This window comes from Rhamphochromis longiceps, linkage group LG12 (genome assembly GCF_057381845.1).
Source record: "Rhamphochromis longiceps isolate RC_006_pf linkage group LG12, R_longiceps_female_GT1.1, whole genome shotgun sequence".
NCBI classification, from domain to species: domain Eukaryota; kingdom Metazoa; phylum Chordata; class Actinopteri; order Cichliformes; family Cichlidae; genus Rhamphochromis; species Rhamphochromis longiceps.
The window spans coordinates 45,104,225-45,130,177 of NC_140568.1; the positions used below are offsets into that span (position 1 = coordinate 45,104,225).

Sequence of the window (25,953 nt, forward strand, 5' to 3'; positions counted from 1 at the left end):
TGAGCATCAGGAGGATGACTGGACGAGGCTCTTGATACGGGCCGAGTATTTCAGACACTGCTGGACTTTTCCCTGCTGTGGTTTACAGAGAGCGGCCTGAGACAGGAAACATCCAGTGAGGAGCAGTTCTCTGGGTGAAACTGGCTCGTAGAATGAACTCGAGACAGGTGATAGGAAGGCAACAGTAACTCAAACAACCGCTTGTTATACACAAGTTATGCAGATGCGCATCTCTGAAAGCACAACACATCAGACCATGAAGCAGAGTGGCTACAGCAGCAGAAGACCACACTGTGGGCCACACCTGTCAGCTAACAACAAGAAGCTGAGGCTACAGCTCACATGTGACATAAGCCTTAGAGTCTACGGCTTCTTTCTTCACTGACAGGTTTCATATTCATGTCAAAACGGAACTGACAAACAAACAGTAGAGGGCAGCAACATCCCAGCGCTGTGTGTATTCTGCCTAAATACAGAAGCCGAAGAAGAGAAGCGGCTGTTGTCAACAGTGTGGCCGTATGGCTGCGTTATCCTTACGGTAGCCTGTGTGTATGTGAGGTGATACTACAAACATATTAGTGTCCATTACTGAGAGGCTCGGATCAGACGGTGCGTTTAGTCCCCGAGCAGCGACAGCCATGGCTCATCTCACCCAGAACCCCGCGGATAAAGAGCGGTAAGTCCAGGACCCTGGCTAAGCTACAGCTAACAGAGCTAGCCGGTTTCTCGTGCGGACTCTTGTGGAGAATTTTAAACATTTAAGGAAACAATGCATCTACAAACGACACGTGCTTATTTTAAGATGTTGAAGCACTCATGTGGATCCTGGGAGGCTGATCTTCAGTTCGGCATACAGTCCTGCAGCTTTTAACTGAAGCTCCACGGAAAAAGGTTGTTTTAAAGGTTTAAATGTTCACTTCAGAGTCGAACCTCGACGATGAAACGCCGGTGAAACGAGGACATTAGGATAAGCTGACACTGAGTTTTTAATGGACTTTTAGTGAAATGTCTTTGAGCTGTGTGTAAAGTCACGGGGAACAGAGGGAAAGTTAAATTGCGCATTTTCTACATGAAGTTTGGCCTGTGGTCCTCATCCTTAAGCATGACGTGTGATTAGAAGCTTAAGCTTGATGTTTACAGACCGCCTTATTTTTAAAGCTAAAGGGGCGAAATGTGTCAGAGTCACATTAATGTGTCAGAGTCACATTAATGTGCAGAAAGTTTGCTGAACGTTCCGGTTCGGAGAGTTTGATCAGATCTGTGGAGCTTACAGGATGTTTCCCTCCTCAGTCAGAGGAGCTGGTACCACAGAGATCTGAGTGAAGAGCGGAGAAACCAAACTGGAAGACAAAGGTCTCATGTCTTTGTTTTGTTTACAAGCAGACAGACGTTCTTGTAACTTTTAAAGTGCTCTTGAGCAACAGTTCTCCAGAAGGCCTCCATTGTCTTCCCTCATTTTTAGCCCAGTCCTTGTTCCTGCCCGTGTTTATAGTGTGTGTTTGTTATCTTTGTTTTGATGAAGCCTCTGAACTCTGACCTACGAATCACTGAAACGTTAAAAACAGCTCCCAGCTGAAGGCATGAACCCGCGCCGTGCCGACACATAGCAGACCGTTTCTTTAGTCGAGTCTGTGAAAAATGCCAAAAACATCACATTTTGACATAAAATAATATTTTTGATCCAACACGCTGATTCCCAAAGAGCTGATAACGTGGCATATCTCAGCGTGGTGTGGAGCGTTTATTTAGAAGTCTAAAGAAAAACTGTACAGAAGAAGAAGTGTGAGGCCTAAAAAACTCTACAGTGGATCAACAGGATCTGAAAGACCTGACAGAGGCAGGGCGCACTGACAGCTCGCCTCTGTCAGTGCGCCCCAGGCCAGCTGTGGCTACAACGTAGCTGCCATTGCCAGTGTGTGAATGTGTGGATGACTGGATGTAGTGTGAAGTGCTTTGGGGTCCTTACAGACTGAGTAAAGCGCTGTACAAATGCAGGCCATTTACCATTTTTACCATTTGGTGAGTGATTCCAGCCGAGCGATTATTGGATAAGGAGTTCTTACTTAGCGCGCTCGGCTTCATGCATGAGGACGGCCGTCAGTCACTGAGTCGCTGCGTCGTCTGTTTCAGGTTCGTCTGCCTCTATCCCATCTACATCAACAGTAAGAAGACGCTGGCTGAAGGACGAAGGATCTCCGCGGAGAAGGTGACAGTTTAACGTTCACGTGTTTGATGACTACGTACGCTCGCAGCCTGTGTGACATGCTTTTGTAGATGAAAACGGCATAAAGATCATTAGAGCTCGTGCTGTGCGTCTACAGGAGACGCACGACTGCTGGAAGATTCGTTTTTTTAAATAAGTAAAAATCATGAGGCACAAGTGTTTGTAGCATAACATGGAAACAGCCTCTGATAAGCCTGAATGATCGTGTTTGATGTTACCTCTGAAACCTGAGCTGTGATCTTTGAACTTAACTCATCTTCTTTTAAAGCATTTTACAGTCGACTGAAACACGAGATAAAAGTGAAGAAACTCTTGGATTAAAAAAAAAAAAAAAAGACCAGATGGAGAAAAAAACCCTGAAACAAAAAGTTTCACTGTGAAAAGGTTGATTCTGTCCATGAGCAGTGGGCTGGAGGTCAGCTTATCATCAATGATATGCAAATTCTCATGACCATTGATCAAAGATCAGGGTCATTGATCAGCAGCTGTTAATCATCATGATACGTTTCTCCCACTGAAAACATCCAGATGAACAGAATCAACCTTTTGGGATTTCTTTACCTGGATGACTGATCGGGCATCAGGACATCTGCTGCTCGCTCAAATGTACTAAAGTAAAATAGACAGGAAGTGGCGTGCTGAGTGTGAACGTGCTGCTGTGTCTGCAGGCGGTGGAGAATCCGTCCTGCACTGAGATCAGAGACGTGCTGGCGGCTGCAGGGATGAACGTCTACATGGAGGTAACACCTGAGAACGCACACACACACACACACACACACACACTGTAAAACACAGCGTGGTCGGACTCTGTGTGTCTCTTCCAGAACAAAATCCACCCCCGGGAGTGGAACAGGGACGGCCAGTTCAAAGGTCGGGTCAGAGTTCAGATTAAGCAGGCGGACGGCAGCCCGTGTCAGGAGAAGTTCAGCTCACGTGAGTGCTTTTATTTTGAAAGGACACTGCTGCACGTAGACAACATTAGCCGAGGTAAAGGTGTGCCGTTTGTGGTGATCGCAGGTAAAGACGTGATGATCTACGTCGCAGAGATGATCCCCAAACTCAAGACTCGGACCCAGAAGAGCGGAGGAGGCGACACCAGCTCTCAGCAGGGAGAGGGAGGGAAGAAGAGCAAGAAGAAGAAGAAATAGACACAAAATGATTTTGGTTTGTCTTTAAATGTTTTTTTGTTGGTTATTGATTTGATTGGATGAGAATCGGATGGAGGCAGGTTTTTGTTCTTCTCTTATTCTGCTTCCAAAATGAAAACCTGAATGTTTTTCATGTTCTCATGTTTCATTTATGTTTGAACTGAGGGCTCCGTTCACCTCGTCCAACAGCTTCACACAATAAACGTTTCATTTTCTCTCCTTTTTTTTGTTGCCTTCGTGTGTCGACCTCAGAACGAATCCAACAGTGACGTCAGCATCGGCGCGTTCTGATGTTCTCCAGTAATTTCAATACGTGTTTTTCAGGTTTAAGAGAACCTAAGTTCTTTTTTTCCCACAGGTTTGACCAATGACTGTAGAAAACATGGACGACCTAATAGCTCTCAAAAAATGAAGCCCAGACGTCTCTATCGCCCCCTGGTGTCTGACTGCAGTATAGGTCATAAACCCGCCTCCTCCATGTTAGCAGATGGGACTGGGCTCAGACTAAAATAAAGTCCTCAGATAAAGATGCTTCCTTTCATCATCAGTAGTTCTCATCATGCTGATTTGTGTTCAGTGGGCTCTTTTCTCACAGGGTGGATTAGTTTTGACTGTCTTAGCACTTTCTCAGTCTCTGCAGCTCACAGCGGGTAAAATAAGTCTTGAACACGTTACCGGTTTTCTAAATATGTTTGTAAAAGTGATGTTGCAATGAAATTCTCTTTCTGTAACAACTCATCCGGTCGACACATGCAAAGAAACCAAAGCAGAGAGAGGTTATGTGTAATAATGAGAAATGTCACAGGAGAAGAGTTGAACACATGAGGAGGACGGAGGTCGTGACCCCAGCTGACATCAGTCCTGCCGCTTTGATTAACATCAGCTGGTTCAGTCCCAGCGGACGGCCGACACAGAGGTGTGTCACACTGTGAGGTGAATGTTAACTGGTAACCACTCAAAGCATAGAAGAGCGCACTTGTGTGAATGAGGGTCCAGAGTCCAAACCTCGTCCAGCATTAACAGCACAGACGTTTGTCTGTGAAGGTTCTCAGTCATCCAGGTCATCATAGTCTAAGGAGCTTGGAAAGAAAAGCGTCTGGACTTCTTTGGGTTGCTTGAAGACCCTACACCACCGGGCAGAACATGTTCCCTCTAAGCCTGAAGGGAAAAAGAAGGAACACACATGTGAAGGAAGCACTCAAAACATGGTTATCGTAATTGGGCGTTCTTAAAGTCAGCAAAGAGGCACCGAAAAGAAGATCAGACACCAGTGAGGGAGGATAAGAGGACAGACGCAACAACATTGTCATCCCCTATGTAGCCGGTGTATCAGAGAAACTCAGGAGCGTTTTCTCCAAGCACGACATCCCAGTGCACTTCTTTCATAAACTGTTTATGCTGAGTCTGAGTCTGCAGAGGGTCCCGGTGATGTGGAAGACATCATGCCTCGTCCCTGTACCAAAGACGCCACGTCCCAGTGGCCCCCAGGATTACAGGCTCGTGGCACTGACCTCCCACATCATGAAGACCCTGGAAAGGCTCATCCTGGACCAGCTGCGACCCATAGTAAGACCACATCTGGATCAGCCTTATCAGCCTCGTCTCAGAACAAAGGACGCCATCATCTACCTGCTCAATCGTGTCTACACCCATCTGGACCAGCCGGCGAGCACTGTGAGGGTCATGTTTTTTGACTTTTCTAGTGCTTTCAACACCATCAGGCCGACCCTCCTGGGTGATAAGTTAGCAGCGATGCAGGTGGATGCTTCTCTGGTGTCCTGGATTGTTGATTACCTGACAGGAAGACCACAATATGTACGTCTCCCACAGTGTGTGTCTGACAAGGTGATTAGCAACACAGGGGCACCACAGGGGACTGTCCTCTCCCCCTTCCTCTTCACCCTCTACACCACAGACTTCAGCCACTGCACAGAGACCTGCCATCTTCAGAAGTTTTCTGATGACTCTGCGGTGGTTGGATGCATCAGCAGGGATGATGAGACAGAGTACCGGGCTGTGGTCGACTCCTTTGTCACGTGGTGTGAGCAGAATCATCTGCAGCTCAACGTGGCAAAGACCAAGGAACTGATCGTGGACTTCAGGAAGACCAGGAAACACTTGACCCCTGTTTCAATCCAGGGGGTCAGTGTTGACATTGTGGAGGACTATAAATACCTTGGAGTACACATTGACAATAAACTGGACTGGGCTAAAAACACCACAGCACTTTACAGGAAGGGCCAGAGTCGTCTCTATTTTTTGAGGCGACTGAGGTCCTTCAACATCTGCCAGAAAATGCTGAGGATTTTCTATGAGTCTGTGGTGGCCAGTGCGATCCTCTATGCTGTTGCATGCTGGGGGAGCAGGCTGAGGGTCGCAGATGCCAACAGACTTAATAAACTGATCCGTAAGGCCAGCAATGTTGTGGGGAGACTGAGATTACCCATGATGCAACACTGAACGACACAGGAAATCATTCCTGCCTGTGGCCATCTCCCTGTACAACGCATCCACTTAACACACTGTTTGCTGCAACAGCTACATGTTTCTTTTTCAGCTATTTATTAATAAGTGACTTTTATGTATATATATGGTGCTGTTCTTAGTTAGTGTATTGTCTGTCTTGTTAATGTTTGTTTAAAAATAATTTCCCCCAAGGATCAGTAAAGTATTCTGATTCTGACACTTCAGACCCAGCAACACACTCAGACACAAACTGGTTCATCACAAAGACAAAACTCCAAAACACAAACTTAACAATGTGGTGTATGCTGTACAGTACAGCGAGGAATGCCCAGACCTCTACATTGGAGAGACCAAACAGCCACTTCACAAGCGCATGGCACAACACAGAAGAGCCACCTCCACAGGACAAGACTCAGCAGTCCATCTGCATCTTAAGGATAAAGGACACTCTTTCGAGGATGCCAATGTTCACATTTTGGACAGAGAGGACAGATGGTTTGAAAGAGGAGTGAAAGAAGCATCTATGTCCACTGTGAGCGACCATCTTTGAACAGAGGCGGGGGTTTACGACACCAACTCTCTGCCATCTATAATCCAGTTTTGAGTTCCCTCCCCAGACGCCTTAACGCCCACTCACATCCTGGGCCATCTGACCTCAGGAATTTGCATGATAAGGTGGGGCCAGGTTTCACAATGAACTCACCCGAAACTCTGGCTGATTGGGACCCACGCCCAGTTTCCCACCTTGGCTCAGGCGATTAGAGGATCATCAGGGGTCCTTTTGTCCCTCTGTGGGGGGTCACTCCCACTAGGTTTATATCTGGGACTCCCCACCATTTGACCTTAGAACTGAAGAAGCTTCTCGGATGAGAGGTGAAACGTCTTCAAGCAACTTAAAGAAGTCCAGACGCTTTTCTTTCCAAGCTCCTTAGACCAAACAGCACAGAAGCTACACCGGGACCCTCACTGGATGGTTTCCGTGGCAGTAGCTCCTTCGGGTGTTGCTTCCGCTTTATTTTTTGCGATTGTTTGATTTGATGATTGTGTTTCTATTCAATTTAAACAAACGATCACGGAATAACAGGACCAGTCAGGAGGTCACCAAGGACCACAGCCACCCAGCACATCAGCTGTTCTCCTTGTTACCATCTGGCAGACGTTACAGGAGTCTGTCTGCTCGGACTACAAGACTTAAAAACAGTTTTTACCACCAAGCCACACGACACCTCAACCACAACACTTAAACACACACAACACAGCACTCAGAAGCTACCTGCAGCTTCACAAGTACTCTGTTTAATCTGCACTGGTCACTCCACTTTATTGTTATTGATATTTATATTTAAAAGTGCAATACTGTGATTTTCTGCTGCTCATTCCTGTGCAATGTCCCATCTGCCCTCCCGTCATATTTCTTTTCAAGACTTTCTTATTTAATCACTAGTGTACATATATTTATAGATACATATATATATTTAGTCATCTTTTCTCTTTTGCCATGTCTCTCTAATATTTTGCTCCTTACTATTTTTCTATTTTTTTTATTATTTTATTTTATTTTATTATATTTTCTCCTACTGTATCATGTTGCTGAGTGACTGCTGCTCGTCAAACACATTTCATTTCAATGTTGACCCTGTGCTAACTTGCATATGACAAATAAAACTGAAAACTCAGGTTCCCATAAGTCCTACGGGCCTGAAACGCATCACCACAGTGGCCTGATGTTTATATGCGGTTACTAGGCAACAGGTGAGCGTTGATCGGCTGACCAGCGGACCCGGTGTGCTCCTGATCGATTAACCTGCCCCCTCTCTCACCTCTACGCGGAGCTTCGTCCCGGATGGCCGGGGCGCTCACGGACCCGACCCGGGCTCCGGTGGCCTTCGGGCGGCGGGCCGTGCCGCAGCTGTTCGGGGAGCTGCAGCGGGCCGGGGCTGCGGCGAGGCTCCGGGCTCTGACGTCACTCTGCGACCTGGTGCACGAGCCGGAGCGACTGCACCAGGCTGTTACCGGAGGTAAGAGCTCAGAGGGTCACCGTAAGGTCCGCCCTCTGCACAGGGAGGACAGGTGTGCAGTTCAGGGGAAATCAGGGAGAGAAGGGAGGAGCCGTGACACTGTGCTGGACATCTGCTTTTGAAAACTATAAAACATAACCTGAGGACTTCAGGTGTTTCACTAGCTGTTATTGGCGTGTTTGAAGGTGGGACTTGGGGTGGCACCGGCCCACTCTGAAGTCTGCTGTGACTAAAATGGAGGAAAGTTGGGAAAAGTACAAACTGGTTCTTCTTCTGCAGGTTTTCTGAAGCAGCTGAAGGTTTTGTTCAGGGATGAAGATCCATCAGTCAGAGCAAAAACCTGTGAGCTTCTTCACCTGCTGACCTCACACAGCATCGGCAGGTACGTGCACCGAGACAAACAGGCACGGCACCGGGAGGAAGACGGGGTCATCGGGTCATTCTATTTAAAACGGAAAAGCAGGAAAGCAAAACACTCACAATTGCAATAAAGAGGCAAACAGATCAAACAACCACATAATGCAAAACAACAGATACACAAAAATGACAACCAAAAACTACCAAAACTAGTAAATAAAGCTTCTCGTGTCTTTAAGACAAACGTGTTTGGAGTCGATCACAGACCAAAGATCCGCTCAAACACTCGAGTTCATCACGAAGAAGCAAACAGAATCTTGTTTTGGAGTTTTTCAGACAGGAGAGAAAATGTTGAGCCTGAAAAGTTGACAAACGGCTGTTCTGGAAAACAGGATGCGACGTGTGAGCAGAATGAAAGAACGATGAAGAGAAAATCTGAACTGCTGGGCTCTCAGTTTCTGCTGTGCTGCGGCCCCACCAGCAGGTGGCGCTGTGTCCCAGCTGTGAGGTCCAGGTGAAGCTGAAGCTTGGCTCCTCTTTGTGTTATGGAGCTTTTAAACATGACATTGAAATAAATGTCCGACACAAATGAACAAACACTTTTTAAAATTATTTGACAATAAATAAACCACCAAATTACACAAAATACTTTTTTTATTAACGCTGTGAAATAACTTTTCAATTTTATTTAATAACCTATTAAAAACAAAGAATTTACCTTTTTTAAAATTATTACGATAAATAAAGCATCACATAAGAGCTAAATCATGAGAGTTGCGTCTGCCTGTGGAACATTAACTAGCAGAGTTTCTTTTATAAATTTAGGATATTTGTTGGGATCCGTTTGTGTCATTTTTTGAATCTTTCTGAAAGTTCAGGAGCTTTAAAGCTGTTCAGGGTTCATGTGTGTGTCCTGTCGCCTCCTCCTGCAGGCAGGCCGTCCTCGCCTCCTCCCTGCTCCCTCCTCTCTGTCAGCTGTTGGACGACTCCTCGTTCTCCTGCAGGAGGAACGTCCACCGAGTGCTGAGCCGCCTCGCTCTGCTGCCTGCAGGTAAGCTCGGATTCTCAGCATCAACCTAACCCTAACCCTGAACTCAAACCTGGAGTTTAATGATTGAGGACTAAGCTGATGTTTGAGGGGTCAGGGGGCGTGTCCTCAGGGCAGCAGGTCACATGCTGCAGCACTCGTACGTCTGTGGGCGTTCATGAGGACAGTTCAGGGCTTAATTGTGGGTTTTCCATGCCGCCCTGCAGGAGCAGAGGCTCTCCTTTCTCTGGTGCCTAAACTGATGCTGAAACTCACAAAGGAGGAAGATGAGGAGGTGCAGTTGCTGCTCCTCTCCACCCTCACCCACTGCTCCAGGCTGGACGCCCTGCCGGGGTTGGCCTCCGATGGCGTCTCACTGCTGGGACGCAAACTGTCCCACCGATCCTCGATCATCCGCCGAGAGGCGGCCGCAGCAATGATGGCACTCAGGTAGATCAGCTCGCTCTGATCCAGGCTGTGCTTTTGTTTCCTCGCCGTGCGCTGGTTTAACCGACTGTTTGCTGGTTACAGCGTTCCCATGGACGGGAAGCGACAGGTCTGCGAGGATGCCGAGGTCCTTCCTGTCCTCGTCGGTCTTCTACGGGACAAAGACGTGGAGGTTCAAGCCAACGCTGCAGGAGTCATCATGAACACCGTCATCATCACCACCGGTACAAACGCACACACCGGCTTCCACAACCCTCAACTCAGAAACTCCAAACTTTGAATCAGGATCAGTTTAAGTAAAATCGGTTTTTACATCCACGATCAGTCTGAAGGTATCGACCCAGCTTCAGTTTAGTTCCATGTTTCAAACACAGAAGTATCTGTGACTGCAGGTAAGCAGCGGTGCCTGGACCTGGACGTCCTCCCCGTCCTCCTCGGCCTGCTGTCTGAGAAGCACGGGGACGATGACGAGGAGGAGATGAAGAAGAGGAGGAAGGCCCTCATCATGTACGTCCTTCGTGCGCTCACCTCATTGGCTGAGGCTCCTAACGGCCGCCGCCTCCTCCTGGAGCAGCTCCCCCTGCTGGAGAAGAAGGCTGAGGCTGCGGAGGCGGACCAGGACATCCGGCGGGCCACTCAGACCGCCATCCAGGTCATCACCTGGACTCCATGACCTCTGACCTCCAGAGGTCTCATGGAGTAAGAAAATAAAAAAGCAAAACTCATCACACATTTTCTGATGTCATTGTTAAACATCACATGACCAGCCCAATCAAATCTGGGTGCATCATGGGATATTTCTATAAATGTGTTATAAGAGTAGGTTGTTTACTTTAACTGCTGAGGACATTTACTCTAAAGTGTTGTGCTCATGAATGCCAGCATGTGTTCACTGTGTTTTCTGACTGAAGAGCTTAAACCTGCATTTGTTCTAATGTCCAGCAGGGGGCGACACCTCCGGCTGAGTAAAGAAGTCTGACGTGTATCGTTAATGTCCGTGAATGTTACAGATTTGTAAGCGATGTGTTTTAGTGGGAACTATGTTTACTGTCTGTCCAATAGAGAGGCGTTACCACGGCAACTAAGAAGGGAACAAAGCTTCAACAGGCGTCGCGTTTTAACCCGAACTAAAGTCTTACTAACATTAACCAAGTGACACCGTTTTAAATGTATTTGAAAAACGAGAAATAAAAAACGTCTCTCACACACGCAATGACATCACCAACACCTCCCAACTCCAAATTTGAACTTTTGTTTTATAAGAGGCGTGGCTACATGGGCGTGAATCAGTACATGCGGGTGAAACGCCGTGTTCAGGGACATGAAATAATGTTCGGAAATTTTGATGGACTCTTAAAAAATAATCACATCATCACATCTCACAGGTGTAGGCCGCACAGCTCATCAGTGCAGAGTACTGCCCCTCAGCAGGCTTCCTGAAGTCATCCAATCAGAAGACAGGGGGCTTAAATTGTGAGTGAGGTGTTAAAGAGACAGAAGCTAAAGCAGCTTATTTCAGACAGCTCCATGAAAGCTCAGATAAAGGATTACTTTGAACTGTTATTCATGGAAAGCCACTTTAGTCATCTCCAGAACACATTTAGAAGAACAGCGGACGTGAAATGAGCAAAATACGCCCACTTTCTACTTAACCTGAAAGGTTTAGGTACAAGTACGTCCCCCAGTGTCCCAAATGTAAAGTTTAAATATAATCTGACCTGACCTGTGCAGCGTGTTTCGGATACAAATCAAACTAATTCAGTTTTTAGTCTAAAACAAAGTCATTGATGACAGACTTTATATAAAACCTCTTTGATTTAACTATTGTAGTTTAAATAAATATTTAATATTTAAGTGATATTCAGTATTATGTATTAGCATTATTAGCAGATGAGCAGGGTGATGCACACTCTAGAAAACAACCAGAGACGTCTGTGACCCCCTCAGGGTCACGCACCAGTGTTTGAGCCCCTGTGAGCGGGATCGCCTTGTTCGTACTGAATGGCGTTTCCTCTCAGACCTGCTGCTCTGAACAAAACTGAGAGCCTGACGCTGCAGGTGGTGACATGAAGCCAAACAAACTGCATGAACGAAACAAAAGAGGGAGCCGGAGAGGCCAGCGCTGTTCAAAAGTGTGAAACATGAGTCTGCGCAAGGAAACGTGATTTATATCAGACGAGTTTCCAATGTCTGTCCCTTTACACATAAGAAAATAGCTGAGAACAGAACAAACACAACAGCAGATTATTGACACACTAAGACTGTCTCAGGTCGTCTGTACAGGGAGCTCAGTCAGGTCCAAATAATGGGCGACACGCACTTTAACAAAAATATACAAATGTGTTAAATATAAAGAAGGAAAAATTACTCATAATTAACTGTAATTGATGTGCTGCATAAACAGAGAGAGGGCAGAGACTGACACAGGGAGGCTGGACAGGTGCTCACCGTCACTGACTCCGCCTACCAGGAACCTGCAAGACGACACAGAGGGACAAACACGCATTGCACTAGAACGTGGCAGTGTGGTCAAACAAACACATTAATATCACAAAGATGGAGCATGTGGAGGTTGGTGGTGGCACGGATGGTACTATCCTCAGCAAACACGCGGTGAACGCCTCAAAAATGAATGACGGAGCTTCAGCCTGAATGGATCACATGATGAACAAGTGCCATGACACTGGACGTTGATATTATGGATATGTAACTGGCAGTGATGGGAATAACAGTGTTACAAGTAACAGCGTTACTAACGCCGTTATTTTTTTCAGTAACTACTAATCTAGCTAATTACTATTCCTATCGTTACAACGCCGTTACCGTTACTAACAAGAAAAATGTGGTCGCGTTACTATTTTTCAACAAACAGACGGTTGAAGCTGTGTTCAGCTTACAGCATCTTATATCAGCTGCAGGAAGTAGCTGTAAGTAATCTGAGCGCTACAGCTTTAAGCAGCTGTGCTCCCGCAGACGGTGATCACGATCACTGTCTAGCACAACACCTGGAGCTCAGGGGGCAAAACAATCACATACGTGTGTTTTTTTCCTCAATAGTTTTGTCACGTTTATGAGGCGACTGCTGTCTCCGGGTAGAAATAGGTCTGACACACCTGCTGCTGTCAGACCTGCAGGTATCAGGCTGTGATGTTTCCTTTATAGTGGACAGAAATTATTTTTTTTGGAGTGGCATAAATAATTTGTGTGACATCTTATTGAAGAACAGCTGATTGTTCTGTAAATAGTTTGAAGAAATTGTTTAAAAAAGGTAAATGGCTGCAAATAACTTTGTTGTTTGCAAAACTTGAGCATATGATTTTAAAATTCACAATTTATATTTGTTATGAAATATGATTCATTAAACATGTTTGTCGTTGTTACAGTAAAAATATAACTTTTTCTACTCGCATTTTATGTTTTTTTTAGATCAATTATGTTAATACAGTAGTCAAAATGAAAACATGACTGTAAATTCAGACACGTGAGGTTGTGCTGAAAAGGATGAGACCAAACAAGGCAAATAAACAGTTTTGAGACTTTAATGAGTTTCTTAAAGTAATAGACACACCCAACCCGACCCCCAGTACAGCTGACAGTCGCCTCACAGCTGGGGAGCTCTTACTGACTGAGTTTGGGGACAGACTATCCAATCAGGAGCCCCCTTTAAGCTCAAAGGGTGGTCCCTTTCTTCTCCTCTCGTTGGCTCCGGTTGCTTCGAAGCTCGTTCATGCGTTGATCCACAGCCTCCGCTGGCTGCGATGAAACTCCCAGTTTTTTCTTTCTAGTTCAGCAGAAGCCACTGCCACACACACACACACACACACACACACACACACACACACACACACACACACACACACACACACACAGGTTGGCTCTGCTTTGTGCCACCTCGCTTTAAAAACGCTGCATACGCCCCTGCACAGGCATGTTGCAGAGTTATGTTTAACCCCCCCGCTGCTGTGAATGGACCAGTCCAGAGAGAGAGAGTGGTAGAGAGACTTAGAGGGGTAGTGGGCAGAGATAGTGAGAGGCGCAGTGCCGCTATCACCCAGAGCAGGTGGTGACGAGCTGCTGGATGTTTCTGACCAGCAGCGCTGACGCTCGCAGGTAAGATTCACCTTCGTGCTTGCCGTGACGAGTTACACGCTGTGATCGTGGGAGTTTCAGTGCTTCCTCCTGAGCAGCAGCTGTTTCAGCCTCAGCGTGAAGCTGATCCTGAGAGTCCGAGTCGTTCTCAGAGCTCAGGCGGATGCTGTTGGGTTAAAATGCGGAGTTTTTAGCGGGACGTTGGCCAGCTCTCTCGACGGTTGAGGTCGACCTTGTCCGGGGGAGCAGCCGCTGATCACGCCGGGCTGCGGTGCGCCTCCGCCGGACACAGAGACAAGCTCCTCCCGGTGTTCAGTTATCTTTAAAGTCAGGATGATGAATACTGATGATGATGATGATGATGACGGTGTGAAATTATGTAAGAGGCTGCTGGAGAGTGAGCACGCGGAGGAGAGGAGGAGGAGGGTTTATGTAACACTCCTCCTCATCCAGCATCGCTCCGCCGGCCGGCCTCCACCCTGAAGTCCTCCACACATCCCTGTCTTCTCCTCTCTGAGCTTCTGCAACTTTCTTCTCACCAGAGACTCAAAAGTGTTTCTATTCGTTTCTCTGATTTATGTCTCCGGGATTTCTCACTTCTGCTGGTTTGTTCCCACTGGTTTTGGTTTATTCACGTGTCTTTATCTTTGCTCTGTCTCCGTGTCTCCTGATCTGTCTCGTCTTGTATTTCTTCTGTTCCTTCCTGTCCTCTTGTCCAGCTGGATTTCTCTGCATGTCCGGTCTCATTCCTGTGGTTTGCTCTCTGGATCTCAGCTTCTATCAGTTTCTCTTGATTGATCCTGATCGGTTTATGTTGCTCCTTTATCTCAGTTTTTATCTCTGGTGATTTCTCTTCTTCTTTATCCTCAAAGCCAGATTCTGTCTCGGTCTTTATAAATCTGTCAGTGAGGTCACCCCACACAGTATCTCAGTTTATCTGTGTCTCCGCATGTCTTTCTGTTTCTGGCTGTACCTTTACCTCCCTCCATGTCTCTCTGTCCACATTTTAATCTGTTTTCACGCTCGATGGCTCGTGTGTGTGTTTCTGCAGTAAGAACTCAGCGATCGCCGCCTTCAGCCTCTGAGTACATATTCATATTCATCTGTGTTTACACAGCCTGGTCTCTAAGAAATCACCATGGCAACTACAAAACGCTAACAGTAAGGCTTCAACATGCAACCAATCGGTGACCTCGCCTTAGCTATGTCCATCTTTTATGTACAGTCTTTAAGACGGAGGACAGACCTGAGGAGGTGCGTTTGATTGTGGAGGTGGAGTGTCCCTGTGTCTGTTCATGTGCAGAACGATGATGGATGACTGTTTGATCACGTGACCTCAGCAGAGGTGTGGGAAAGACGCGTAGTCATGGAAACAACAGGAAAACGGATAGATGGATTTGAATCGACTTGTTTAAAATCTGAGCTTTTTTAACTGTGTGTGATGCTGAATCTAGCAGTGGTGAGGTTAAAGGTCAGAGGTCACAGCGCGCTGACGTGTCCGGCCCTCGCTGAACAGAGTGTGTGATGTAAACTGCATCAGCTCTCTGTGCTGCTGTGAATGATGAGCCTGCAGTCCTGAGAGAGCAGGAGAACACTGTGTGTGTGTGCGTGTGTGTGTGTGTGTGCGTGTGTGTGCGTGTGTGTGTGTGTGTGCGTGTGTGTGTGCGCGCGTGTGTGTGCGTGCATGTGTGCGCGTGTGTGTGTGTGTGCATGTGTGTGCGCGTGTGTGCGCGCGTGTGTGTGTGTGTGTGCGTGTGTGTGTGTGTGCGTGTGCGCGCGTGTGTGTGTGTGCGTGTGTGTGTGCGTGTGTGTGTGCGCGTGTGTGTGTGTGCGTGTGTGTGTGTGTGTGTGTGTGTGTGTGTGTGCAGACCTCTGAGGGCTTCGTGAGGAGCTTCAAACCTGAAGTTAAAGTGATGTTTGGGGTGTTTTGCACGCATCTGAAATCCGAGCGCTCGTGTTTGCTGTGTCAGCGTGATCATCAGGGTCAGTGGGCGTGGGGAAGGTTCATTCACGGTGTGTCTGTTTACGCCGTTCTTTGGCTACATGGAGTGAAGGATTCTGGGTAAGCAATAATATGACGTGGTCTCTGTAGAGCTCCAAAGAAACAACAGCACATGGCCTGACTGTGATGACTGCATGTGATGTGCAGGCTGGATTCTGATTGGTTTAAAAGTGAAACATGAAGAATCACCTTTTGTTTATTTTGAGTTCAGGCACCATCAGTGTTTCTTTAGCTCCTGTCAATGAAAATCATTCACATGTCAGAGTTTCTGTCAGGGTTCAAACCTGGTGTCTCTGATGTCACATGTGCAGAGCTTCAGGCTGCTCTGAAGAAGCTTCCAGTGTTCTTCAGCTGACCTTTTGCATATGAATCTAAACACAATTAAAATCATCTGAATGCTGCTTTTCACTTGCCCTGCTGGATGTTTGCAGGAAGAGGGATCTGCATGAGGTGGCAACATATTACGGGATCAGTGTCTCCACTGGTCTACGCAAAGCGGAGCTGAAGGCCGCTCTGGTGTCTGGGTTATTGGAGAAGGGGGTGGTTGTAAGTAGTGATGGGCAGATGAAGCTTCGTGAAGCACTGAAGCTTTTCATCCAATTGGTTCACCCCAGCGCAAAGCTTCTTGAAGCTTCATTTGCTCTAGTAGGACACCTACTGGACGTAAAAATAATAGCTGGCATGAATTTGAAGAGTGTGGCCTTTTGCACACAGCCTGTAAATGTCAACAACAAAAGGAGTGTGTAAAACATGTATATTGTAGTGATGGCAGTATACTGTGTATATTTATACTGGCAGTATGGAAAATGATTATTTGGAAATGCTTAAAATGGAAATGATCATTTACTGTGAGGTGAGGTGTGGTTGGGGTGTGGACAGTAGTTGTGCTTTTGTAACGTTGAGGTATGGACAGCTACACACTGAGGCGTCAGTCCTGCCCATATTTTATTCAGTAAAAACTAAATTTTCACTGCTTCTATAACCTTTAGTGGGGAGAACATAGCTGGGATTTAACGATTTAACAAATCTTTTGAATCCTTTGTCCTCCACAATGCTAAATGGCTGTGAGTCCTCAATCACCATGGTAACCAGGTCTTCATCTATTTGAGATTGTTCTCCTGAGGAAAGACAATAAAGATAAAGCACAAATATAAATATCACACACGTAACTTATAACAGTTGTATAATATTGTTATATCATTTAGTAACATTACTGCATGTTGTATTATCATGGCATTTGATGGCTCACCTGGTCTTGCTCCACAATCGGTGTTCCCCTTATTCACATGCAAAGCTCTGTAGTGCCTAAGCATGGATGAGGTGTTGTTGTTATAGCCCAGCTCCCTGGCACATAGCAAACACTTCACCTTGTACAAAAGTACAGACAGCTTCACATAGGTTTTATTGCACCATCAGTATTATGAAAATGCATCTTCTGTAGAAATTTACATACCTTGTTGGGAAGAATAAGATCAAAATGTTCCCACACAGGGGAGGACATCCTCCTCTCCTTAGCTGGCTCCATTCTCTCCTGACTTTCTCTCCTCACTCTCATAAACCTCCAAACTGTCTCCAAACTCTCACTAACAACTCTCCATCAAACACCCACATTTTGAATGAAGTCTGAGGGGTTTATATCGCTGTCATAGCTCGTGGCAAAGTTCGAACCACTTCATGAACCAGTCACGTGGTACAGCCGGGCAGCGAGGCTTCGGACGTCATCATTTTCAGCTCCTCCCATAAATGAAGCAAGCCTCGATACGCGCATCGCGGAAACGCCCCCTCCATTACTCGACACAAGCTTCGAAGCCTCGATACAGAACGTCACATCACTAGTTGTAAGGCGAGAACCCCCGAGCACACCCGGTCCGGCTGGACGAAGTGCAGCGCCTCAGGTTCCAAGCCAGGCCGTAGATCTGTCAGTGTCTACACCTGTGGGCCAGGGGCTGCCCGAGGGCGGGCCAATGATGCTGCCCCGTTTTGATCTGCTCTCCACCCAGTCATCAGAGGGTTCTAAGCAGGATGCTAGGCTCAAAGTCCATCTGGCTCGTCTCCAGCTGGAAAAGGAGGGGCTTGAGAGAGAGTTCCAGCTGAAAAGGGAGATAGAGCTTAGGCGTTTGGACGCGGAACTGGCTAGGGCTAGGGAGGTTGAGCTGAAGAAGGTGGAGGCGAAGACTAAGGTCAAGCTACGACAGCTGGAACTCCAGCAGGCCTCCTCCCCTCCTGTGGCGGCTTTGCTGTCACAGACAGAGGTACAGTTTGATGTAGGAAGGAATAGTCGTCTGGTCCCTGTATTTTGTGACACGGAGGTGGAGATTTATTTTGAATCATTTGAGCGGATAGCGACAGCCTTGCGTTGGCCGCGGGATGCGTTGGTCATCCTGCTGCAGTGCAAGCTGGTGGGCAAGGCACAAGAAGTTTGTTCCTCGTTGTCCGCTGAGTGCAGTTTGGATTACGACAAACTGAAAAGTGCAATCCTGTTGGCCTACGAACTAGTCCCCGAGGCTTATAGGCAGCGATTTCGGGGGTTGGAAAAAGCTGCAGGGTCAATCCTTCCTGGATTTTGCGAGGGAAAAGAGTGTCCTCTTTGGCCGAAGGTGTATGGCCTGTAAATCTGCAGACCTAGTTTCGGTACGGGAGTTAATTCTCATTGAGGAATTTAAAAACTGCATCTCCGAGCGGATGGCGGTATATCTGAACGAACAGAAAGTCTCCACTTTGCAGCAGGCCGCGACACTGGCTGACGAGTTCGCACTCGTCCATAAAGCCAGTGTCGTTAAGCAAGAGCGACGCGACACACTAGCGAAGGCTAGCGGTGCTAGTGGTGAACAAGGCACGAGGGGGGAGGTGCCTGGGCCTCGTCCCAGGTCAGACCGGAAATGTTTTTACTGTTTTAAATCTGGCCATTTAGTAGCAAATTGTAAGACCTACAAACAGAAACAGACAGTCTCGAGGGCTGGAGTGTGCCTGCTAACGAAGTTAATGCAGGCATGGTTTCAAGATCCAGAATAAAGCTGTTTCTTTTGCCACAAGCCTGGCCACCTGATTGCTCACTGTTCAAAAGCAAAATCGATCTGCTTTCAAAAGAGTGAACTGTGGTTCACAAACGGGCAAAGTTGCCAGTCCTAGGCAACAATTGGAGCATAATTGCTCAGTGGTGTCATTTGGTGAATGTCAGAGGTCACCTAATTATGAGATGCCACCTGTTGACAATCTTTCAGGTCCAGATGACCTGCAGTGTGACACACTGTGTACAACACAAACATTCAAACCTGCACCTCTGGCTAACCAGCATACCTGTCGCCATGACCTAGCGAAGAAGCGTCTGAAAAGTGAAAGGCCTTTTAGCTGTTCGCTGGGTTCTCCATATGTGAAGGCTCAAAACACACCTGGCTGTCGCTTTGGACACTATTTTGAGGGACTTGAGCCAACCCCGTTCAGTGTTCGACCCATCAAAAAGGTCAGATTTGGCAGGCTATGCCTAACCGTTATTATGGTGCATGGTAAGTGATATGTTTAAAAGTTGGGTAGGACATTCTGTGACAGACCACTGGTTTGTATGTATGGAGGGGCTGTTACGGCCCTAGCTGGGCCCCCTGATACTGCCCTTGTGTGGGCGTGGTGTTTTTCTCCGCCTCCTCTCTTGCTCTTTTTTATACACATATATCCTGTCGCAGATTATTTGAATAACAAAGAAATTAAGACATAAGATTTGTATTATTTTATAATTGATTAAATTCAATATCTCAAACCAAGCACTGCATCTTTTTATGGGTGCTGCAAATATAAACAAAGCTTATATGCAGTGAATGTGTTTTTGCTATTACAACAATTATACAAACATATAAAGAACATTTAGCTTTTTTTCTCCCCCTCAAAATAGTCCTCATAAACACAAAAACCCTCCAGTTTACATAAGGTGACTGGGTAACGTGAACAAAAAATCCCAGCCTCAGATGTGGTCGCTCTTCTCGGTCAGGAAAAGCTTCACAGAAGACTTCCACATCCTCCAATCAACATTATGGAATCCCAATAAAATAAACTGTTCTGAGCTCCCGCTCGGAGGTCAGCATTTTCTTCTTCTGGAGTCACCTTGATGACTCTTCTAGCTTTCATGTGGGGACGTAACACTGTGTTTCCGTCATACACGACCGTGTGTGCGCTGAGCGTGGCTGCTCGTGTGTGTCTCGTGCAGTTAACATTCTCCTGCTGTCGTGGTTTTTGGGCTCTTGGTGGAAAATCATCTGCGTCTGTAAATCTTTCACATATCCAGAGGCGCACGCTAGTCTGTGGAGTCCTCAGAGGCGTCCCGTATGCTCGTAGAGTCCCTGAACGCCTCGCCGTGCTGCGTGGGCGCTCTTCTTCTCTATTTCTGGACACATGAGTCATCTTCACTCATGTTATACAACAGCAAGTTTGGGGCTTTGCTGCAGCGCGTACAGGAACCTGCTGGAGGTGCAGCTGTGAGCTAACGGCTGCGTTCGCTCTAATCTGAAGGTTTGTGTTGCAGCTTCAGCTCCTCCCCTGCGTCTGCCGCAGAGACGCTGGACGCCGGTCTGTTCAGTGATGGTGAGGAGTTTGATTCATTGTCTTCTCGTTGCTTCGCGGCGTGAGACCGTCGCCTTGAGCGCAGACAAACACTGCAGAGCTGTCACTGTCAGCGCGCTGAGGTCTGAGGGAGCCTTCGATTTTCCAGAGATCTGATTGGTCAGTCGGCGGTGGTTTTGTACCTGCTGACCTCTGACCTCAGATCAGAGCAGGTTAGGTGTGCAGCATGACCCTGAACCTGTCACAGCAGATGGCCCCGCCCCTCCCTGAGCGTGCTCCAGTTTTTTGTTCCTACTCTCACCAAGTGCTCGCTCTCGGGAGCTCGTCTGATTGTCTCGTTGTATTACTGTGAAGCAGCAGCTTCCAGCTGTCACCCTCTGAGGGTCTGAGTCAGGGGGCGGGGCTCCTGACGCCTAACGTGACTTCAGGGACGTGTTGTGGTGTTCTGGGCTCCAGTTTAATCCTCGGGTTGTAAAAGTGCAGCCTGGTCCTTTAATACCACGACGGAGGCCTCGGCTCTTATCTGCAAGTGCAGCAGGGGGCCGAGGAGGCGACGGGGGGCTGTCGATGCTGTGAGGATGAGGCAGGGGGCGGAGCTGCAGGCCTTTAGGCTGCAGGAATTTTAAGTGTCGGCTGATATCCTGCAGCCGGGCGAGCTTCAAAACAACACGTTCAGAACGACCCCGACGCTTCACAGTGACCTGTTTTTATTCCACACAGCTGCAAATCAAACCTGTCACATGATCAAATAAAATATGGCTTCCTTAAAACAGCGAGAGAGAAGGACAGAAGGAACGAGTTAATGTTAAAGGAAAGGAAACTAGGACAGGAGGGATGGAAACAGGAAGCATGGAGAGGAAGGGAGATAAGCAAGGCAAGGGAAAAGAAAGGAAGGAGGTAGGAAATGGATAAAGGTGACAAAGAAGGAAATAAGAGAGTAGAGAGGGAAGGAAACAGTTAAAGAATCAAAGAAGGAGAGAGGGAACAGGGTGGAAAAAAGAGAATGGAAGGAAAGGTGGTAAGGAAAGAATGAGAGATATAACGAAGGAAACAGAAGTTTGGAAAGGAAATAGAAAACTTTAAGGAAGAGATTAAAAGGAAAGGAGGGAGGAAGGTAGCGAGAGAAGGAAGTGAGGAAAAAAGAGACACTAGCAAGGAAGCAAGGAAGGAAGGACAGAGCCTGCATAAAGACACACGAATAGATCTGACAGAAGAAGGGATGAAAGGAGGAGGTAGGGAATAAGTAAAGGATATGAAGCAAGGAAAGAAAGGGGACAAAAACAAAATGTTGGAGAAGGGAGAAAGGATGTAGGAAATAAAAAGGAAGCATGAATGGTAGAGATTTGGCAAAAAACAAGAAGATGAAATGAAGAAGGGAATAAGAAAGGGAAGGAGGAAGGAAGGATGAGTCTGGGTCTGTTCGGGGCAGAGCGTCAAATCTCCGCCTCAGAAACCTCACGAGGATCGGAGGCGAGACAGACGCTGGCGGGGCGCCGTAAAAACCAGCGTTTCCTGTTTGGTTTTATTAGTTTATCAGGAAAACGAATCCAACAGCTGATTTCATCTCTTCTTCTGCTGGAAATAAAGAAACGTTTAAACTTCCTGTCCGATCAAACACGCCACAGACACTGTGATGTCATCCGCATCGGCCAATGAGAGCAGCCGTTACATAAACGATGATAGGCTGGGTGTGGTCACGTCTCTGTGAGCGGAGATAAGACGCTGCCAACACACACACACACACACACACAAGCCTGTTCAGCTATCTTAGTGAGGACCTTCATTGACAGCTTGCCATCCCCAGTGTGTGAATGACTGAATGTGTAAAGCGCTGTACAAATACAGGTTATTTACCATAAATTTAGCATTTACTAGCCCCTTACCCTAACCATTAAAAATGAATGGCTAACCATAAACCTGACCATGACTTAATTGTGACACTAAAACCACATTCTGAGCCTCAAAAAGGCTTCAAACTTGTGTCCTCACAAGTGACTGTTGGTTCTGGTTAGAGATGGCGCGATACCACTTTTTTATGTCCGACACCGATATCATAAATTTGGATATCTGCCGCTACCGATATGAATCCAATTTAGTGTGTTTTTTAATCAATAAAACAGTTTTTTTTTAATATCTTGCCACATTTTGTATAAGTTCAAACTCAAGTTAAAAAAAACACTAAAGCTATTCTGTTATACCTGTGTGTAAAAAAAAAAAAAAAAAAAAAAAAAAATACACTGCACCCAAAATATTTCATAGTTCAGCAAAACTGATCAATCTAATAAACTTAAACCTGCTCCATCCTCCCTATTCTGGTGTTTTAAAGAGTACTTAGCAGAAATATTAAACAACCTGACTAATAGGGTTGCAAACTCCCAGCAAAAAACTCCACCTCATGATGCTTAATCGACGTAATCAACTTTAATTTGATGCAGTGTGGAAAAATGCACAGAAATCAATTATTTTTCAAGAATAATTAAATAGATTCAACATCTTTCTTCAACAGAACTGCACAGATGGTACCTTCCCAAAGGAAAAAGTACTATAGCTTACTAGGGTATATTAGACTTAACAGTTACTATATACAGTAATGGACTTCTATACATCAGATTAAAACTTTGGGTGTAAGATTCAGATAATTATTTATTAAAAGCTCGACATTTTAAATGAGAATAAGAAAGAAAAGTATGTCTTTGTGCCCCCTTTTCCCTGTTCATGCCCTATCGGCCCCCCTGGCTAAACTTTGCTAGATCCGCCCCTGCACAGTTACCAGCGTCAGCTGTAGAAAAAGATCCTGGTGTAGAAAGTAATATTAAATAAATTCTAACAACAGCTGATCAAGCTTAAACGTGCTGCTGTTGTTCAGCCGCTGGTTTCCTCTTTCTGGTGCAAAGTGGGCCAAAAACAATGAAGAGAGACGATCAGCTGATCATTGATCAGTTTCATGATTGAAGTAGCAGCAAGAAGAGGCAGTCGCTCCATATATCGGTTGTTAAGCTTAACGCAGGAATGCTTTACAAACATTCAGAGACGAACTTACACACTTGCTTCACTTCTCTCGGGGAAAACTTCCTCGGAGATGAAATGCTGGTTTGAGGCTACAAACACACACAGCCGCTCTATCACGTGAGCACACTGCTCCCACGTGCTACGGTTATGAGCCGAGTTACGCCGTGTCGCAAGTTTTGTGAGGTGTTTTTTTAGAGAGACCAGTCTGTGTATCAGGCTGTTTAACATGGGAGTCTATGGGACTGACTCGCTGCTGCCCCTGCTGCACGTCAGAGGAACTGCAGGTTTTGGTGCTTCAGTGTTGGTTTCATTCTTTAGCCCTGAAGTTGCTGCTCAGTCTCTGAATCCTCTTTAAACACGTCTTCTTCTCTGTTAGATGAGTTGGTGTATCTGCTGACGTTTAGAGTCCGACTTCTTTCACTGAGAGCTCAGTGGATGTTTGAGGACCGTGAAGCTGTGACTCGGCACTTTTCAGTGTCTGACCCACTTCCTGCATCACGACTCGACACGAGGAGGGTCGTCGGTGTGGCTCTGAAACTGCAGCTTTCGATTGGATTGTTTTGTGCACCAAATGCATGGGACTCTTCATGTGGTTCTTTTACACATTTATTTGTGTCATTGCCTTAAAAGTTCAGACAGGAAGTAGTTCCTTTGAGTTGTTTGTAGTTGGTGGATGTGTTTGTTGTTTATTTCTGACTGCACAGCTCAAAATAAGCCTGCCAGTGGTCTTCTGTCTGAAACAAGCTGTTTTAGCTCCTCCCCCTTTAAGCCACATTTCTACTGATTGGCCACCACTCTCAAACAGATTTGAGCAGCAGGTGAGTGCATCACGTGCCTTCATAAGAATATGCTTTTCTTTAAGACCAACAACAGAAATGCAGGATTCTGATGGAGGAAGCCGGAGAACCAACGCAGAGTCCACAGTGTTGGATTCATACCTGTGTTCATGTTAAACACACGCATGTCAAACTGCAGCCTTCAGTGTCCACATATTTGTGGTCCTGGCTGTATGAACAGTCACTAACAGGTCATTAATAATTAGCATCACTGAGACGATCCTCTGCAGCTCTGGGCTTAAAAATGGCTCCAGTGACATAAAGAGATGCTGTAGAAACATTTATTCCATTAAATATTACAGACGCGCTTCTGTGCACTCGTTTCTTCTTTCTCGCGCTCTGCAGACGTTTAAGGACGAGCGATTTGTCTGGAAACGAGAAACAAAGTCACCGGCTCGCTGACCTCAGCGGTCGTCTCTTCTTCTCTGACTCTTTGTGTTTGGATGTAAATTATTGGGCTGATTTCTCTGAGAGGGTCGTTAGTGCCGGTCACCGGCTTATTACAAACAAACTGGGCCCCGGAGAACAAGCGGTCCTCCGATGCACATTTAAACCTGCCATTTGTGCCCACAGCATCTTTTATGTGAGCCGGGTTGCTGCTCGGTGCTGCATTCACCTAAAAGTCCTCAGTAAGACAAGCAGAAGTTTTCCTACAGTCTGAATTCTTCTGTTGCCTCGTTGCTTCGAGGCGTCTCACAGCTCCGACGCCGCCACATTTAGCACCAGCTCACAGTCCTGCGGCGGCCCGCTCAGGTCGCTGATGTTGACGAGAGGACAGCTAACGTTCGTATCTGTGGATTAATGCGATTGTTTCGGTGTCAGTAACGAGTGTGACATCCTGGTGTGCCAGTCTCTGGTGCGAGCTGAGGAGCGTGTGCTCCCCTTCCTCTCGTCGTGTTTTCCATCCAGATGAAGGGAAGTAAAGACAAACAGATGCAGGAGGCGGTTTTCTTGGACTCTCTGCAGGAACTTAGTTTAAGCTCTCAGGCAGAGCGGCCGGGTGGGGTTTACCTGAGGCCGTGACCCCTGCTGTGTCACGGTGGTCTGATGGTGGGCGGTCCGCGTTGGTGCAGCATCTCTTTGTTTCTCTCTCCCACATTTGTGCCAGACGATTGGACGGCCATGTGCGGTAACCTAGCAACCCCTAGATATCTCCCAGCATTCCTCTGAGTTATCTCCTGTGTGTCCCGGCAGACCTGCAGAGCAAAAGAAACTCCCCCTCAGCCCGCAGGAGGCTGCGTTCGCTGTCTGCACCCACGGTAGGACAGCAGGCCGTCTTCGAGGATTTCATTTCAAAGTTCATCACCTGCCCGCATCATCGCTTAGCAACGACACAACGTGAGTCTGAAAATAGATGCAGAGCCTCAGCGTGAAGCTCCGCCTCTGCTCAGAGGTCCATTCAGATATTCGGAGGACTTTCCCCCGATGATGGGTCACACATGAACTGGCTGCATTTCTATTTTTAGCCCCTCACCTGCCGCCAGGCCTGCGCTCACCTGTCTGCTGCAAACACGTGAATCTGAAGGAGGCTGTCCGTCCTCGGAGCTCTCAGGCTCATTTGTGTCGTTCTCTCTTGTTTCTGCTGCTTCTTCTGAAATCACATCTTTGGTTTTGTTCCAGGAGACGCTGAGCTGATGGGTTCGTGGTCCTGAGAAGGAAATCGGCAGAAATTGAACATGTAAGTTGATGTTTTTTAATAAAGATCTTTAAATTGTTGCTGGTCTGACGTGTCTGGCAGTTTATTACAGAGGTGATCCATCACAGTGATCAGCACGCACTGAC

At 46.8% G+C, this 25,953-nt stretch overlaps 3 protein-coding genes across 9 annotated transcripts in view; all 3 read left to right on the plus strand.

Moving 5' to 3' along the window:
* The first annotated feature begins 477 nt into the window (after positions 1-477).
* On the plus strand, positions 478-3,595 carry srp19 (signal recognition particle 19). The gene is made up of 5 exons (XM_085426570.1): positions 478-676; positions 2,131-2,206; positions 2,893-2,964; positions 3,049-3,157; positions 3,242-3,595. Exons 1-5 carry the CDS (start codon positions 639-641, stop codon positions 3,370-3,372), a joined length of 426 nt encoding a protein of 141 aa, XP_085282696.1. The 5' UTR covers positions 478-638; the 3' UTR covers positions 3,373-3,595.
* A 3,962-nt stretch (positions 3,596-7,557) lies between these two features.
* rsph14 (radial spoke head 14 homolog) lies at positions 7,558-13,223 on the plus strand. 2 transcript variants are annotated; one of them, XM_085426564.1, is made up of 6 exons: positions 7,558-7,856; positions 8,136-8,238; positions 9,146-9,264; positions 9,468-9,690; positions 9,772-9,911; positions 10,062-13,223. In XM_085426564.1, the coding sequence occupies exons 1-6, from the start codon at positions 7,682-7,684 to the stop codon at positions 10,358-10,360; spliced, it is 1,059 nt and encodes a 352-aa protein (XP_085282690.1). In that variant the 5' UTR covers positions 7,558-7,681; the 3' UTR covers positions 10,361-13,223. The 2 variants fall into 2 exon arrangements, with proteins under 2 accessions (XP_085282690.1, XP_085282692.1); XM_085426566.1 differs by having other exon boundaries at positions 10,080-13,222.
* A 295-nt stretch (positions 13,224-13,518) lies between these two features.
* The window catches only part of LOC146658128 (dematin-like), a 30,055-nt gene continuing 17,620 nt past the window's right edge, over positions 13,519-25,953 (plus strand). The window contains exons 1-3 of one of the 6 annotated variants that reach the window (XM_085426573.1): positions 13,523-13,797; positions 25,366-25,509; positions 25,792-25,849. The gene's annotated coding sequence lies outside the window, so the exon portion shown is untranslated. Of the gene's footprint in view, positions 13,798-25,365; positions 25,510-25,791; positions 25,850-25,953 lie in introns of all 6 variants that reach the window. The other 5 variants (XM_085426580.1, XM_085426572.1, XM_085426576.1 and 2 more) reach the window with 5 other exon arrangements.